Source organism: Mastomys coucha, unplaced genomic scaffold (genome assembly GCF_008632895.1).
Source record: "Mastomys coucha isolate ucsf_1 unplaced genomic scaffold, UCSF_Mcou_1 pScaffold5, whole genome shotgun sequence".
Lineage (NCBI taxonomy): Eukaryota > Metazoa > Chordata > Mammalia > Rodentia > Muridae > Mastomys > Mastomys coucha.
The window spans coordinates 92,397,221-92,415,394 of NW_022196911.1; the positions used below are offsets into that span (position 1 = coordinate 92,397,221).

Here is an 18,174-nt window from a genome sequence, read left to right on the forward strand (position 1 = left end):
TTTTTTTTGAGACGGGATCTTACCCTGTATCCCTGGCTGGCTGAGTTCTATCTCTCTCATACATGTGAGCATGCATGTGGGTATGCAACACAGAGAGAGGGGGGAGGGGGAAGGGGAGGGGAGAAGGAGAGGGAGAGAGAGGGAGAGAGAGGGAGAGAGAGCCATAATAATGAAACCAAAATGTTGGTAGTAAGCTGTGGATGGTCACTTAACTGATGCCTCATTTCAAAAGCTGCTTATGTCAGCATCCTCCTCCCTCCCTCCCTCCCTCCCTTCCTTCCTTCTTTCCTCCCTCCCTCCCTCCTTTCCTCTCTTCCTTCCTTTTTTCTTTCCAGCGAGGTTACTCCATCCATCTGTAGAACAGTTGGATCATGTTGACAGTCTATATTTGAGATCTCCCAGCCTAAGTGATGTTTGATGTTTGTAGAATATGCTTACTAGAGTCATCTGATAGGAGGGAACCTCAATTGAGAAAATGCCTCCATAAGATCCAGCTAGAAGGCATTTTCTTACATCGTGATTGATGGGGAAGAGCCCAGCCTATTGAGGGTGGGACCATCCCTGGATGGTGGTCCTGGATCCTATAAGAAAGCAGGCTGAGCAATCCATGAGGAGCAAGCCAGTAAGCAGCACTCCACTGCGACCTCTGCCTCAGCCCCTGCCTTCAGGTTCCTGCCCTGTTTGAGTTCCCCTGTCCTGACTTCCTTCGATGATGAACAGTGATATGGAAGTGTAAGGCAAACAAACAAACCCTTTCCTCTTGAATTGCTTCTGGTCATGGTGTCTCATCACAGCAAGTCTCTGTGCTGTAGAGCCCTGTTGGTTTTGACAATTGCACATATCTCCATCTCCATCTCCATCTCCATCTCCATCTCCATCTCCATCACTATCTCTATATCATCAATGCTTTACTCTGTCCTCCCCACCCACTCCTATGAACCTTTGTCAACCACATATTTTTTTAAGTTATTTATTTTACTGTGTGTATGTGCGTGCATGTGCGTGCGTGCGTGCGTGCGTGCGTGCATGTGTGTGTGTGTGTGTGTGTGTGTGTGTGTGTGTGTGTGTGTGTGTGTGTGTGTGTGTGTGTGTGTGTGTGTAGGCACATATATGGAGGTCAGAGGCCTGGGAGTCAGTTTTCTCCTTCCACCATGTGTGGGTCCTGGGAATTGAAAATAGATTGCAAGACTTGGTGGCAGATGATTTACCCACTGATCCCTCTTGCTGGATTCCATTCATCCATTTCCTTCTTTTCCTTTTTTTTTGTTTTACATTTTTTAGATTCATTTATTTACTATGTATACAGTGTTCTGCCTACATGTATACCTACACACCAGAAGAGGGCATCGGGTCTCATTTATTGATGGTTATGAGAACCATGTAGTTGCTGGGAATTGAACTCGGGGCCTCTGGAAGAACAGTTAGTTCTCTTAATCTCTGAGTCATTTCTCCAGGACCATCCATTTCTTTTTAACACCAAATAAGATGCCACCGTATAGCTGTGTCGTTATTTGTTGATCCAAATTAAGGGACATCTTGGTTGCTCCCAGCCTTTGGAAGTTATGAATAAAGTTTGTAAAGACATTTCAGTTTGTGTCTATGTTGTGTGTGTGTGCTCACCCACATATGTTAATGTGTATATGTGTGTGTTTATGTGTGTGTGTTGGGAGTAGGGGAAGAAAAGTCATTTGTACTATATTTTTTCTATTATTCTCCACCTTATTTTTTGAGACAGGATCTTTCACTGAACTTGGAGTTCATGAACTGGCTAGACCGGCTGGGCAGCAAGCCACCAGGATTCACCAGTCTATTTGAGGTTAAAGGCTGCAGTGCTGTGCCCAGAGTTTATACTTGGGTGCTGGGCACCAGGTCCTCATGTTTGAACAGTAAGCCCTTCACTCACAGAGCCATCTCTCCAGCTTCTAGTCTAAAATTTTTTATTGACTTAATGGGGCTGGGGATATGGCTCCGCAGTAGAGCACTCATTTAGAACACATAGGTTCCTTGGTTCATACCCCAGCACTGAAAGGAGGGAGAGGGTGGCGGGATGTGCTGTTTGTAAAGGTCAGTTGGTGTCAAGTGCTTGGAGGCTCAGTGACTGGGCTCTTACTGTTTTATGAGTGCCATGTCTCCCAGTGACATGGCCCTTTGGTTGATTTAAAATAGCCTTCTTTATTGCTGGTATTTTTCCCTCCTGAAAGTATGCTTTGCCTGTCGTTCATGCAGCAGTTCTGGCTTCCTCACAGTTTCCGTTTGCATCCTCTATGGTTCCTCCCATTCTCTTCAGCCTTTCTGTGTTTTTATATTCACATGTAGACAACATCGAATCGAGTCTAGGGTTTTTTATGTACCATATTTTATCCATCCTTTGAGGAATCTCGTAATCCACGTAGCATATTTTGATCACATTCCGTCCCCGCTTCCAGCCTCTCTCAGATCCCCAGCTACTTCCTATTCGACTTCCTGTCCACTTTACCCACCAAGTCCAGAAGCCTTCAGCTAGGGGCGGGTGTTGGTCAGCCCCACCCCACCCAGGCTGGAATACTGGCTGGCTTGGTCTTGTGCAGCTGCTGTGAGCTCCTGAGGGGAAGGGCCCTGGCATGGTCAGAAGCCACTGTTTCACCCCATGGTTCTTGTGGTCTTTCTCTCTTCTTTTCCACAATGTTTCCTGAGTGTTGAGGGGAGGGCAGCATGATACCCATGTCATTTTTTACTTCTGAACACTCCAGAGACATCTGTTCTCTGCATGTCGACTGGCTGTGAGTCTCTGCATTAAGTGCTCTTGCCTGTATTTTAAAAAAGGTTCTCTGATGAGGTCTGAGGGCTGCAGTCATCTATGGGTGTAGAGATACATTTACAAGGCATGTGTCTATTTAGGAAAATTATAGTAGATTCACCTTCAGGGCCTATGATGCTCCTTAGCCATGGGTTTTATACCAGCCATGAGTTTCCTCCCAGGAAGTGGGCCTTACACCCAATTAAGAAGTGCTTGATTGCCCCATAACATCCACTCCACTGTTGCAGCACAGACATACCAGACTCGCCAGGCTGGTCTTCACTGTAGCTCTCAGACGTCATGACCAGTAAAACTTGCAGTTCTATGAAAACTAGTCAGCAAGGAGACTTCCTGGACAGTGCCAGCTCAGCTTCTCCAAATCCTGTGAACAAAGTGTGTGATGTCTGCAGCAGTAGGGTCTTACCATCAAGTTCTGGTGAGCAACCATGAACAGCGGCAACAGGCGTCATAGTTTTGGAAGTCTTTGGGACCTCCTCTACCTCCCAACCCCCACCATCCAACTGCTTGATGGGAGATAACTCACGCCTGGCACTGGACTTTTTACCGGGCAGCCTACGGTTTCTGGAAGGCACATCATCCCCGCCATGTAGGATAACAGCGTATTCCCTCTCTATCCCCCTCCCCAACCCCCACCCTGTGTGTGTGTGTTGTGTGTGTGTGTGTGTGTGTGCATGTATTTTAAAGGAAGCTTAAAAAATAGGTTTCCATGGGGCTTTCCCAAACATCCTGAATGTTAGTAATCTCTCTCTGCTTTTAAATTGGATTCTTTAGCTCGTTTGCTCTGTAACTATTGTTTCCAGTGGACTTAGCTTATTTTGTTATTTGTTTTCCAGTTGCCATTTTTGTTGTTGTTGTTGTTGTTGTTACGTTTGCCTGTAAAGTCTTGATCAAGTGCTTTTTAGCATTCATTTGACTTTCTTTTAAATGAATTCATCTTGAAAACTGGGACCGCTGATCTGGCTTCTGAAGGTAGCTCCAGTGAGCCTACTTTGTAGTTTAACATCATAATCCAGGGCTGGAGAGATGGCTCAGTGGTTAGGAGCACTGACTCTTCTTCCTGAGGTTCTGAGTTCAAATCCCAGCAACTACATGGTGTCTCACAACCACCCATAATGAGATCCAATGCCTTGTTCCAGTGTGTCTGAAGACAGCTACAGTGTACTCATTTATATACAAAACAAATAAAAACTTAAAAAACAAAAACCAATCATCACAATTCACTCAGTTTAATATTGCTTAGCTAGGAGGGTTTCATTTACTGTTACCCTGGGCCTCTCAGATACTATGTTTCTGAGACACTTTTTTTTTTTTTTTTTTTTTTTTTTTTTTTGCTTGTACGTATGTAATAAAGTGTGCAGTGCACTGTTGCCCCTGTGCAGGAAGCTGCCCATTGTCTCTTGAGAAAATTAAGCATGAGAATGTTTCAGACAGACTCATATTTTGGGCACCGATGCCCTCCTGGAGGACTGTCTGTTCCTGGGGTCACCCGTCTTCAGGGAGGTGAGCTTCCTTGAAGTTTCCTTTCACGCAGTTTCTCTGGCAAAACAGTTTTCAGTTCTCATTGATCTCACAATTGTCTTTATTCTGCCTTCGTCTTTTGATGGCCGCTGTCACTGGATGTAGAATTTGGAGTTGACCAGGCTTTCTCCCCCCTCCCTTACAGGACTTTAAAGTGTCATTCCAGAACCTTCTTACCTCCATTATTTCTGATGAAAATTCAAGTCTCATTCTTATCATTGTTCTACTGTATGTGATGGGTCATTTTCTCTGGCTGCTTTGAAAATTTTCTCTTTATCTTTGCTTTTCAGCAGTTTGGCTGTAATGTGCCTAGATTTACTTTTCTTTGTACTGCCTCATTCTGAGGTTTGAACCCAGGGTCTTAGGTATGCTAAACACACATTCTTCCTCTGAGCCATACGCTGGCCTGGGAATTTACTTTTTTTTTTTTTGTCAGATGTTTCCTTGAAATTTTAAAATTTATTTGCATGGCATTTTCTTTTACTTCCATGGTGCCTGTTTTTGAAAATAGCCGTTTAAAGCAGGTAAACACAAATGAAAAGAAAAAACTCAGAACTACTGGAAACCAACTTTATAAAGTATCTCATTATAGAGTTGGAGAGACGGTTCAGTGCTTAAGAGCATCTACTGCTCTTGCAAAGGACTGAGTTCTAGCAACTGTTCACTGGGTGGCTCACAGCCACCTGTGCCTCCAGCTCCAAGGAGATCTGGCACCTCTGGCCTGCACAGGCACTGCACACATGTGCACTTGCATACATGCACAAATGCATATGAATAAAAATAATTTTAAAATATTGTTTCTTATGTATAATTATATTTCTTTCTGTGTAACAAGCTCTGGCTATCCTGGATTCACTTTGTAGTCCAGGCTGACCTGAACTCATGGAGATCTGCCTGTCTCTGCCTTCTGAATGCAGGACTAAAGGCATACACCACCATACCTGGCCAATGAAACTATTTTAAAATATTTCTTTGGCTTTTTAATTTTTCCCTCCTTCCTCCATTCCTACAAACCCATCCCTGCCTCTCTCTTTGCAACAAAGTTTCTTAGTGTCCTGGAGTTCACCAGTTAGGCTAGCCTGGCTGGTCAGTGAGTCCCAGGGATCTTTTTGGTTTTACATCCCTAGCACTGGGCTTACAAGTACAGGCCACCACCTTCAGCTTTTTTTTTTCTCTGTGTAGCCTTGGCTATCCTGGAACTCACTCTGTAGACCAGGCTGGCCTCGAACTCAAAAATCTGCCTGCCTCTGCTTCCCAAGTGCTGGGATTAAAGGTGTGCGCCACCACCTCCCATCTCACCTTCAGCTTTTTTACATTGGTTCTGTGAATCAAACGGAGCTCTTTGTGCTTGTGTGACAAGCATTTTACCTACTGAAGTATCTCCCATTCCTTGCAAACTTACCCTTTTTTTTTTTTTTTTTTTTGGTATTTTCGAGACAGGGTTTCTCTGTATAGCCCTGGCTGTCCTGGAACTCACTCTGTAGACCAGAAATCCACCTGCCTCTGCCTCCCAAGTGCTGGGATTAAAGGCGCTCGCCACCACCGCCCGGCTACCCGCCCCCACCTTTTTTTTAAGATTAATCTATTTTATGTGTATGAGTACACTGTAGCTGTCTTCAGATACACCAGAAGAGGGCATCAGACTCCATGGTTGTGAGCCACTGTGTGGTTCCTGGGAATTGAACTCGGGACCTTTGGAAGAGCAGTCAGTGCTCTTATCTGCTGAGCCATCTCTCCAGCCCCCACAAACTTATTCTTAAGAAATTATTTTAAATTATATTTTAAATAGAATTTTCTTAACTTTATTTTTGAAGTGTTCATTGCTGATACAGTTGAAGCTGGCGCTGTGGCTCAGGGGTAGAATACTCACTCAGTGTGCGGACGCAAGATTCCAAGTACAGAAAAACAAACTTCTGTATCCAAAAATCAATGTCAGAATACAATTGGTTCTTGGACACTGGCTTTATACCTTATAAATGTGTCGGCTTCCTGTCGATGCTAATGGATTTTACATGAACCTTAGAGTTTTCTGCATATAAGACCACACCAGGAGAGATGGCTCAGCAGTTAGGAGCACTAACTGCTGTTCCAGAAGTCCTGAGTTTAATTCCCAGCAACCACATGGTGACTCACAACCATCTGTAATGGGATCCGATTGCCCCCTTCTGGTGTGTATGAAGTCAATAGCTACAGTGTACTTATATACATAAAATAAATAAATATTTGGTCTGGAGAGATGGCTCAGGGGTTAAGAGCACTGACTGCTCTTCCAGAGTTCCTGAGTTCAATTCCCAGCAACTACATGGTGGCTCACAACCATCTGTAATGGGATCTGATGCTCTCTTCTGGTGTGTCTGAAGACAGCTACAGTGTACTCATCATATATATGTATACACACCCACACCCACACACCCACCCACACACCCACCCACACACACACACATATATGTATATATATGTATATATATAATTTTTTTTAAAAAAGACCACACCAGATGCAAGTAGAGATAGTTTTTACTTTATTCTTCCCGATCTGGATGTTTAAACTTTATTTTCTTGTCTAATTGCTCTGGCTAGTATCACTAAGGCAATATTGTCAGTGATGACAGCCCCATTGTGGCTTGTGGTCCTTAGAGCAGAGAGGAAAACATCCAGCCTTTCACAATTAAGCATGAGGTTATCTGTGGGATTTTAGGCAATCATTCTGTTTGTCGTGTTGGGTCCCAGACTTACTTAGCAGGCTATGGGGATGAACTGCACTTCCAGCCCCCTGTAATTGGGTTTACATCGGAGCTGTTTCCCAGGCTGAGGAACGTTCATTTTTTTTCCTAGTCATGCTGAATGCTTTTTTATCACGAGGCATCGCTGGATTTTGTCAAATGCTTTTTCCATAGCGCTTGAGACGATTGTGTGCTTCTGTCTTTCTATTAACAAGATGTATTGCATTAACGGCACGTCAATGCCGCTGTTTTTTTTTTTTTTCTTTTCCTGTTAATTCAACTTTCCATTTTCATGTTCTTTAGCATTCCAAGCCCCCTGGAGGACCCCACTGGATGATGTCTACAGTAGATACGAATCAGGGCTTAGATGTTGATGGTGATTCCTTATAAAGATTTCAATCTCCTGGGCTTTATGTCTCATCCGAAGTCTTGGTGATGGCTGCCTAGGCCTGATTTGTTTACTATTATTGAATAGTACAAGGGTGAAGCAAGTGTTTAGAGGTGCTTACATAGCCCAGCTGTGTCAGTACATCACTTTATTTTGGTGGTACAAATGAGGCAGTTTCATACTGTGAGTACAATTATTTTGGAGGGGGAGACTTTTAACTGTATCATTTACATGCTTTTTAGGGACGATAAACATATTATGAAGAATAAAGTATGCAGCTCATATTTCTGGCAATTGTAATTGCTATCAATGAATTTTTGTCTTCGAAAATTTGTGTACCTCCAAATTGCTTCGTTCACCATAACAAGATTTGTTCCGTAGTCAGGACCTCCATCATGTTCTGATTTTATAAAGCACATTCCCATTAATTGCAGTTTCCCCCTCTCCCAGGCATTCTTCTTCTCCGTGAGGGCCCCTGCACTTGACTGCCTTGCCATTTTCATTGCTGATGTATCTGCTAATTAATGTCCCTCCTCCGAATGCCTGCCCTTTTTTGTTCTTGATTTTGCGGTTGAGCTCCATTTTTTATTCCAGCGGCAATTACCAGGACTTCTCTTCTACTCTTATTGGTCCATGACCTTCTGTGACTTATCTATAACATTTACATGTTTGTGAAATTGACAATCTGTCCTCTGCCCTCAGTGACCATCATGGATGTAAGCATGGCTTTAAAAAAAAAAAAAAAAAACAACAACAAAACGGTTTTGGAAATAGTTGTCCCTCGTGGATAATGTATGCACCAGCTTTCTAAATTCACAGCAAAGGCTCGGATTGTTAAGACTTGACGCTTATAGGGACACGTGAAATCTTGTTTATTTTCTATTCTGGAGAGCTACACCTAATCGATTGTTATTAAGTATATGATTCTCCTAGTCCATTAATGTTCACTTGTTCAGCCACAGACATTTACCAGAGAAACAGCGTTCATGTCCTAATCTTTCAGATTTCCTTTTCTCCTCTGTTGATCACCTTTTCTTTTCCCTTAGATACTGAAGACTTCCTGGCAGAAGGCTTGCAGAATGAGAACCTCAGTCCTGGGGCGCAGGATCAGAGAGTCCACATTCTCCGGGGGTTCCAGCAAATCAAAACCAGGTTTGTATCAGCCAGCTTCATTATGCTTTTTTCAGTTAAAAAAACAAAACAAAACAAAACAGAAACAGAAACAAAACAAAACAAAAACCTTCTTTACCAGAGTCTATGTTCACGACAACAGCTTGTATCTGCCACAGGTTTTCATACGTGGCAGAAATTTATGGATTGATTTGGAGGTAGGTATGGATACTGGGATGTACCAGCATGAACACATTTTAGTACTTGTCTTAAAATAACCAGGCCGATTTTAGTTTTGGATTTTAGTCTTTATTGAACACATTTGTGACTAACAGTGGCAGAAGCATAATGGTGAAACGGAGACACGTATGCTTGCTCAGGTAACTAATGAGAAGAAGGGACATTTTCATGGTTTGGGGGCTGACTTTAGTTTCATAGACCCTTCTGCAATAGGAAAGTTAAAATCAGGCCTGGCTAGTCGATTCTTTGACGGTACCAATATGCGATAGCCCCAGACTGAGTAGGAACATTGTACTCATTAGGTTTTTAAAATAAGGAGCTCAGATCTCATTTGCAGTTTAGAATCTGAGCAGCTAATAGCTGCTGGGAGTGCACACTTCCTTAGGGGAAGAAGAAGTCAACATTTCCTTTATAATCCGTTTCCTGACTGGCTTTTCATAAAGCTGGCAACCGCGTGGGCGTCAGGCACGATCGAGTGCTCCTCTGTCCTTTGCCACCTGGGTGTTATACTGATTCAGAAAGCTTGATCGAGCAGTCCCAGAGAGCATCTCCAGGATTAGGGCTAGATCTAATTTGCATGGCCAATCGTTCTTAGCTTCTACATTCAAAACTGGTGGAAACTTCTTAGACACAGGGAATTCTATCCTTTGAAGGGCACAGCCAGAACCTGCTCCCTGCAGGAACGTGAGAGACCCTCACGAGGTGCCCTGCTGGATCTTAATCGACCTTTCCTGCTGGCTAATTAAGCATCACTTTTACTCAGCAACTGGGGACTGGGTAATTATCAGCCTGGGTTGCCCTGAATAATTGAAACAAGCAGAATGCTGAAGATGGGTACTTTCTCTCTCTCTCTCTTAAAAAAAAGTGGGAGTATCTAATTTTTGGTAGGCTGTGGAGTGTTGAAATCAAACTCTTGAATTGTGTTACTTCGTTAATAGATAAGTTTAGACTTAGTTATGCACATGGAGGCTTGGCTAATGAATGGCCCATAGATTTCCTTTATTTTCATGAGTTAGCTTTTGTATTACCATAAGGATCATATACAAGTAGAATTTTAAATTCTATTACAGAGAAAGAGGGAAGCCCTGAATATAATAGGGGATATAGTTGTTGTTGTAAAATATGTGATATGGGAAGCAAATACAATTTTGTCGATTTGTATAGACAAATATACATATATTTTCATATTTATATCACAGCACTAGGAAAGATCTAAGTTCTAACATCAAGTGGGCAGATTACTTCCTTTTTTTTTTTTTTTTCGTTTAGATATCTTCTGCGTATGTGTATTTCGCCTGCATGTATGTTTGTACATCACATGCTTGCCTGGTGCTTATAGCAGTCAGAAAAAAATGTTGAGTCCCCTGGAACTAGAGTTACAGCCGTGAGCTGTTATGTGAATGCTGGGAACCAAACCACGTGTTCTGGAAAGAAGTGTAGCAGCCATCCTCCAGGCCCCTCATAGCTCTCCTCAGTGTAGCAGCCATCCTCCAGGCCCTTCATAGCTCTCCTCAATCTTCTCTTGAAACACACACACACACACACACACACACACACACACACACACACACACGAGCGCACGTGAGCACAGCCCCACCCCTCATGGGATAAAGAAGGCTTGCAAAGAACATTCGTGTGGTTTGTGGGTTAGAGATTTGAAAATAACAGGTGGGCACTTTAGGGAGCAGCATTGACGAGGGCTTTCCGTTCATCGATTTGTTGCTAGAAAGATGATGCTCAATTCGGTATTTCATAATTATCCGATGGCTGAGGAAGTGAGCACCGGAGGTTAGATACCACGCGAGCATGAGGAGAAAGGAGGCTTTCTTCTAACTAGATCTTGGGGTCGCCTCCCACCCACCTCTTCAATCACAGTGTTGCTGATAGAATCCTTGTTTTCCTGAATCTTCCTAATTCAGCCACATCACCTCTATTATTCCACCTGTGTCTGGCTGATGTTAGGCACTTCTATGTGTTGATACCAAGTGGTTTCAAGAGTCTGGAAAATTGCCAAAGTGCCAGCAGTTACTCATACGGCATGACCGTTGGAGCTACACCCCACCACCACCACCAAAAAAAAAGTAAGATGTGAAGAACAATTCAAAAATGACCAGATCTGAGAGTTCATTACACATGAGGAATTCTGGAGCAACAGAAGAATTATTGGAAGCCATTTCAAATGTTTCGTCTTTAGCCACAGTAAGGCAATAATACTTTTGGGATTTGGTAAATTGGGGTGTGTCTGTGCATTATATGTATTCACACACACTCCTGCTCTGTGGCGTGTTTGTGGCTTATGTTCCTTGACTCTTTCTTCACGTTGCACTTCTGAGGAACACAAAGGGTGATGGGTATTAAAAATGGCCCTGCCTGAGCCTCGGAAAACCCTAGGGCCTTGGTCCTAGGCTTTAATGGCTGGCTCAGATTCAGTGGTATATGCCATGCTTGTGGAATTGTTTGAATTGGCACCTCTGACTCTATCACTACTGGTGGCGATGACTGACTACAGAAAACGATGGCCGTGTTGACTCTGCAGTGTCCCTGACCTGCTCATCAGTGTGTCCCCATCAATTTCAGCTCTAGGCTCACTGTGTCCCTGCCATGCTCATAAATATATCAGTATCAATATTATAGCTCTAGGCTTACTTCTCAGACTTACAAACAACTCGGGAATAAGTTTTCTGTATCTACAGCTGCATTGTTGTACTTGAAAGTGTTCCAAGGAAGGACAACATTCTTCACGTAGAACAAAATAAATATGGACAGCAGTTTCTATGACTCCCGGGAAATGAAGCTTGGTTGTGGTGTTTGATGCCCTGAGCTATGTGTTTTGTGGCTGTCTGTCAAACTGCCTCCTCCTCTCCTCAAAACGGACAGCTTCCACATTCCGAGTCCAGGTTCTCATTGAGCACCAGCAGTATGCTTGGGACAAAAGATGGCCAAGGCTCTTCCTTATGGTGGTGGTCACAGCAGGATTAGCTCCAGATGTGAGATACGGGGATGAAACAGATATGAACCACATTCAGAAACTTGATGACGTACCTACGCATTTGGAGAAACAGTGGGGCGTTTCTTCTGCGTTTGATCCAGTGGAGGCCATCTGCCAGCAATCATACACTGAGAGTGAAGGCAGGGATAAAAACCAGAAGATTTTTGTCAGTGAGATAGAGATAAATCGTCTCTTGATGGCCCTTTTGGAGACTCTTCACGTACATGCTCCCTGTTGGAAGTGAAGGCCAGGGCCAATGGACACAAACACGGTGTATTGTTTCCTTCGGTGAAACTTAATAATACCAAAGGAGTTCCAACAGGAGACAAGTGGATTTATAAGATGCTTAAATGGAAGAAAAAATAAAGAAATAACTTCGTGTAACAGGTTTATGGCCCAAACTCTGCAAAACCCAGGACATTTAAAATACAGACAGAAAACATATCTGTTAACAGGTTTCATTGTGGGTGGCTGGGCCTTTCCTCTTCATGAAACAGGATACAGTATTCTCAAAAATCTTGTAAAAAGAATTTTGATTTTCTTCAGGAATTTTAGATTTTCTTCTTTTGTTTTTTCTTCTTTCTTTCTTTCTTTCTTTTTTTTTGCTTAACATGAATTTAGTTTGAAAATCAGATTTAATCTAACAATATCTATGTTTCTGACATCTTTGTGTGATAGAAAGAAACACATGTTAGTCTGGTGCAACCCTCGAAAGTGAGCACAGGTTTTTAAGCAATATGCTGCAAATATCATTACCATTAATTGCATAGTTTTAATATACTTAAGAAGTTGTTGCTGAGCTTATAAACGCCCCAAACAAAACACATTCAAGTGAAGAGTTTTTGTTTTTAATCGAGAAAACTAATGTTTAATGTGCTATTTGGACAATTGTGTATTCACAAGTTTAAAGATTTGCTTACATCTTTCTTCCCTTTATTCCTAGTGCACATGCGTGTGTGTGTGTGTGTGTGTGTGTGTGTGTACCTGTGTTTTACCTGTGTGTATATCTATGCACCCACTGTGTACAGAGGTCAGAAGATGACATCAGATCTCCTGGACTGGAGTTACAGAGGGTTGTGAGCTGCCATGTGGGTGCTGGGAATTGATCCTGGATCCTCTGAAAGAGCAGCCAGTATTCTTCACCACTGAGCCATTTCTCTAGTCCATAATTCTGCTATTTATCACAGAGTTTGCGTGCCAATGAAGGAAAACATGAGCACCAGATGACCCGTTTAAGTTTAACTAGCTCTGAAAGGCTCCAACTCTCCCTCTCTCCTTCCTTCCCTCCCTACTTCCCTCCTTTCCTCCTTGGTCCCTTCTCTCCCTCTCCCTCTCTCTCTCAGAAAAACAAAAACAAAAAAGCATAAACAAAAACAATGAGAGGGAAAAACCCAACCAAACCAAACATACCTACCTCTAGATACAAAAGAGAAGCTCTTCTGTTTTCATTCCCACCCTTCTATTTAGAAGGGAAGGAAGGAGGGAGGGAGGGAGAAGCAACCTGGGAGGTGGCTCAGTGGGTAAAGTGCTTTTCCCAAGCTGACAACTTAAGTTCAGTCCCTGGGAATCACATAGAAGGAGAGGGCTGACTCTCAAATGTGGTGCCAAGGCCTATACGTGGCACATGACAAACACTCACACGAAGTAAATATAAATGTAAATAACTAATTCTAAAACCAACTGAAAGAAGGTAAGGAGGACTGAAGGAGGACTGGGGTTGTAGCTTCGTGATGGGGTACTGGTCTAGCTTTCATGAGGCCCTGGATTCTGTCACCAACACCACAGTTAGACACACAAAACGAAAAACCTACAGGAATGTCGGACTCCCCCTCAACTAATTGGTTAGCTGTGTGTCAGTCAAGTGTATGTAGAGGCTGTATGCAATTCAGTGAGTGTGTACGGAAATCTCACAGCAGTGCAAGATTTTGGGGGACTTTGCTTCTGTGGGCTGAGGGCTTGTTGCTCTCACAGTCTGAAATGCTCCAAGGGAGACCAATTCAGCACCACTTCCCACTGGCTTCTTGGCTTAAACTGAAGGATTATCTGATGACCTGCGTTCTTGTATGGAAAGCTTCTATCCTTTCAGAGCAACCTTGATGAGCATCATTCTCATTTTAATTTTATACTAATGTTTATCTTATTTATTCCTTCATTTGTGGGAGGTATTTGAGGCTGGCTCCAAGATTAAATTACCCCATTCCTTTTCTTTTACACGGGGCTGCTGTGATGGGCATTAGTGAGTAGATTTCCCCTTTGGGCATCTCATAAAATAAATATTTTATACGAGTAATTCAGAGATGTAATAATATTTTCATATTTTTCATGCTAAGTAACAAGATTTAAACAGTTTAGATGGAGAAATTTGTTTCATTTTTATTACCTCATTTATCTGTGTGTGTGTGTTTGTGTGTGTGTTTGTGTTTGTGTGTGTGTATGTGTGTGTGTGCATGCGGGTGTGTGTGTTTGTGTGTGGGGGTATGGGTGTGTGTGTGCGTGTGTGTGTGTGTGTGTGTGTGCATAGAAGTGTCATGTTGTGCCATGGGTGTGCATGTGGAGGTCAGAGGACAATCTGGAGTAGATTCTTTCTTACCATGTGGCTCCCAGGAATCAACCTCAAATAATCAGACTTATTTTGTTTTGTTTTGTTTTGTTTTTTTAAGACAGAGTTTTTCTGTGTAGCTCTAGCTGTCCTGGAGCTCACTTTGTAGACCAGGCTGGCCTCAAACTCAGAGATCTGCCTGCTTCTGCCTCCCAAGTGCTGGGATTAAAGGTGTTTGCCACCACTGCCTGGCCAGGCTTCCTCTGTCTGTCTGTCTGTCTGTCTGTCTTTCTCTGTCTCTGTCTCTGTCTCTCTCTCCCTCCCTCCCTCCCTCCCTTTTTCTTTCTCTTTTTCTTCCTTCCTTCCTCTTTTTTTTTTTTTTAAAAGAAAACACTATTTATCTATGTATCTATGTCTCTATCTTGAAGTTGGAACCTTTCACAAACTTGCACGTCATTTGTGGTCATAAGGACCAGGCTAATTGTATTCCAATTTTTAATACATGTGCTACTGAGCAGGTCCATGCTGCTGCTATTGCTGCTGCTATTATTGTTATCATTATTATTATTTAGAGGTGGGGAGCACATATAGCCCAGGCTGGCCCTAAAGTTGCTATAGACTTGAAGACTACCTTGAACTTCTGATCCTTTTGCATCTACCTCCCAAGTGCTAGGCTTAAAGGCATAAGCCACAATACCTGGCTTTATGCAGTGCTAGGAATAGAACCCAGGGTTTCCTCCTGCACAAGCATTCTACCTACAGAACCACACTCTCACCCAGATCCAAGGCTTTCTCACTCTCACCCAGATCCAAGGCTTTCTCACTTTCACCCAGATCCAAGGCTATCTCCCTCTCACCCAGATCTGAGGCTTTCTCACTCTCACCCAGATCTGAGGCTTTCTCACTCTCACCCAGATCCAAGGCTTTCTACCCTGCTCCAGGCTTTCTTTTTAACTGTCCAATTGGAAAGACAGAAAATGTTTTCTTAGACAATGTTTTTATATGTAATAATGAGCAGAGTCCCTTGCAGCTCTGAGTAAAACCCTGTAGTAAAACCCTGTTCTTAAAAGCTTTTAATTTTATGTCTTTAAGATTTTAGGTTAAAGTTCAGGAAAATGCACTTTGAGTTTTCCCCAGCACTGAGCTCCTTAAATAGAAAAGTGTGTTCTATGAAGAGTAAAAGGGGGAAGAGTTAGGGGAAGGTCTGAAGAAGCTGAAGGGGTTTGCAACTCCATAAGAAGAACAGCAATATCAACCAGCCAGACCCCCCAGAGCTCCCAGGGACTAAGCCACCAACCAAGGAGTACACATGGAGGGACCCATGGCTCCAGCTGCATAGGTAGCAGAAAATGGCCTTGTCCGGCATTGATGGGAGGGGAGGCCCTTGGTCCTGTGGAGGCTCGATGTGATGCCCCAGCATAAGGGGATGATAGAGGGATGAGGCAAGTGGAACATCCTCTTAGAGGCAAAAGGGATGGGAATGGGATAGGGGGGTTGTGGAAGAGAAACTGGGAAGGGGACAACATTTGAAATGTAAATAAATAACCAATAAAAAATTTAAAAAGGGACAAAGGAACATGAAAGTAATACCAGAACTTGTGATAAGACGGGGTTCAGTGGGAGGGGGAGGGCATAAGAGGATAATGGTAGTAGTTGGGGGCAAACACGATCAAAGGAAATTCATGTATAAAATTATGAAATAAAGAAAAGAATAAAAAGGTGCTGGGTGGGTGGAGCATGCCTATAATTCAGGCCCAGGGAGGCAGAGGCAGACAGATAACTACAGTTTGAGACCAGCCTTGGCTACATATTTATTCCCTGATCATCTAGGACTAGGATTCATTTAGCCATGTATACCTTGTACTCTCAGCTCCTCTCAGGAAGTTGAGGCAGGAGGATAGCTTGAGCACAGGTGTTTGAAGCACACTTGGTCAACATCATGAAACCCTATCTCAAAAAGAGAAAGATGGAGGAGAGGGAGGGGAAGGAGAAGTGGGAGGGAGGGAGGGGGAATCTTGCAGTGACCCAGGCAGTTGGTGGCTCTCGTCCATCCCATCGGTGGTCAGGCATCAAGCAGTTGGTGGCTCTCGCCCATCCCATCGGTGCTCTAAGCCATTAGAATCTCTTCGGTAAGCTGAAGGCTGCTGCCGTTTAGCTAATGAGTCAGGTCCCCGAGACTTGCTTTCCTCTGCATAGAATCTTGAGTCCTCATTATCACCCAGGGACATTCCTATTAGCTCTTTGGTATGGATTGGTCTTTGTCTCGGAAAATCCTCAGTGTCAAATTTTTAATGCATGAAGCTTTCCTATTGTCTGTACATGAAGACTGGTAATCTGTACATTATGTGAAGAGATCATTTGTATGAAAATGCCGTCTTCATTGCGGGACCATTTGTTTGCCCTTGATTTAAGTCTCATTAGGTCCCCAGCTAGTTTTTTGACTCAGAGCTATGCTGTGTTTTTTTCTGCTTATCAAAGGCCTGTGTGTGTGTGTGTGTGTGTGTGTGTGTGTACACGCACACGAGTGCACACACATCTACTGTTCAGCTGTGGGTTTCCAGGAACCTTGTGGCTTGGAGCCTTTCTGGTTGTGGTTTTCTGTAATTTGCATGCTTCCCTTATTTCTGGTATAGACTCACTCTGGAAACTGCTTTCTGTGTTGCAGTCAAATTGGAGCAGGGAAGCACAGGGAGCTCAGGGTCAACTGACAGGAGCCCGGCTCTTTGTTCTGATGTTATTTCTATAACCTTGGCCGAATCTCTCAAAGGTTCTAATGATGATCTTAGCTTCCTTTCTAGATTGCCTGTTGGAATCTTTACACACACATACACACACACACACACACACAAGATGTATACACACACACACACACACACACACACACACATGTTATGAAAATGCAAGCATTATTACTAGAAAAATAAATGTTTGTTTAAAAACAATGCAGGCATTGCTAACCAAACCTTGAAACCTCGATTTGATTTTTTGTATGATGTCACCAAGGTTTTTTTTTTTTTTCTCCCAGTTTGAAAAATGATTCAGGAAACTTAATTTCTTGGGATTTCCTTTGGTCTCATGATCCTGTTTAAAATGAGTTGAGCCCAACATGGGGTTTTATCATTGCACCACTCGAACCATTTCTTCTCCGTGGATCTGTTCTCCCACTGCGAAGCCTCATCTCGTCTCCTGAAGTGCAGCGCTAGCAGGCTCGATAATGAACCCTGGTCCTTATCACGCTCAGCAAAGGGCTCAGAGAAGACGGGGGAAAAAAATCAAACCCACAGGATCCTCTGCCTGCTCATATCCATATTTAACCCCCGTGCATTTAAAATGGAAATGAGATATCTCAAGGCTTCAGTTTTTTGATTTACACCAGATGTCACCACCTCCTTGGCAATGGAAATGTTTTACAGACCAACCGCTGACCCATGTGGGAAGATCTCAGCCTTCCACCTCCAGGCTGATGTCGCTTCTTCATATTTCTTTCCAACTGTTTGGCACTGTCTTGTGGTAGCTTTGATTTCCCAGGCTTCAAAGGGTGCCCCTTCCAGAGCCAAACTTCTGAAGAGGGAAAGAAATGCCAGTTTAAGAGGACAGACAATGAAGGAACAGCTACCCCTGTCTGCGACTGGGGCAGTCAGGCGATTAATAGGGAGTTTACAAGCTAGTAGTAGTAGGACCTTGCAAAGCAAGGACACTCCAACATGATGCTAGTGTTCTGTGCTATGGAATTTGTACCTGGAGTGACCCAGTCAATCCAGCTTCTACTACTTGTGCTGGGAACACACTATGGCCAGTGCAGGATGAATAATTACACTTTTAAACTCAAGTTCCCTCTTGACTTTGTGAGCCTTGTGAAGGTTTTTACTATAA

At 43.2% G+C, this 18,174-nt stretch overlaps 1 protein-coding gene across 2 annotated transcripts in view; it reads left to right on the forward strand.

The window, feature by feature from the left end:
- Positions 1–18,174, forward strand: part of Skap1 (src kinase associated phosphoprotein 1) — a 306,639-nt gene that overhangs the window by 20,737 nt on the left and 267,728 nt on the right. For both annotated transcript variants that reach the window (XM_031354487.1, XM_031354488.1), the window contains exon 2: positions 8,470–8,575. In XM_031354487.1, the coding sequence (XP_031210347.1) occupies positions 8,470–8,575 (106 nt within the window). The remainder of the gene's footprint in view (positions 1–8,469; positions 8,576–18,174) is intronic.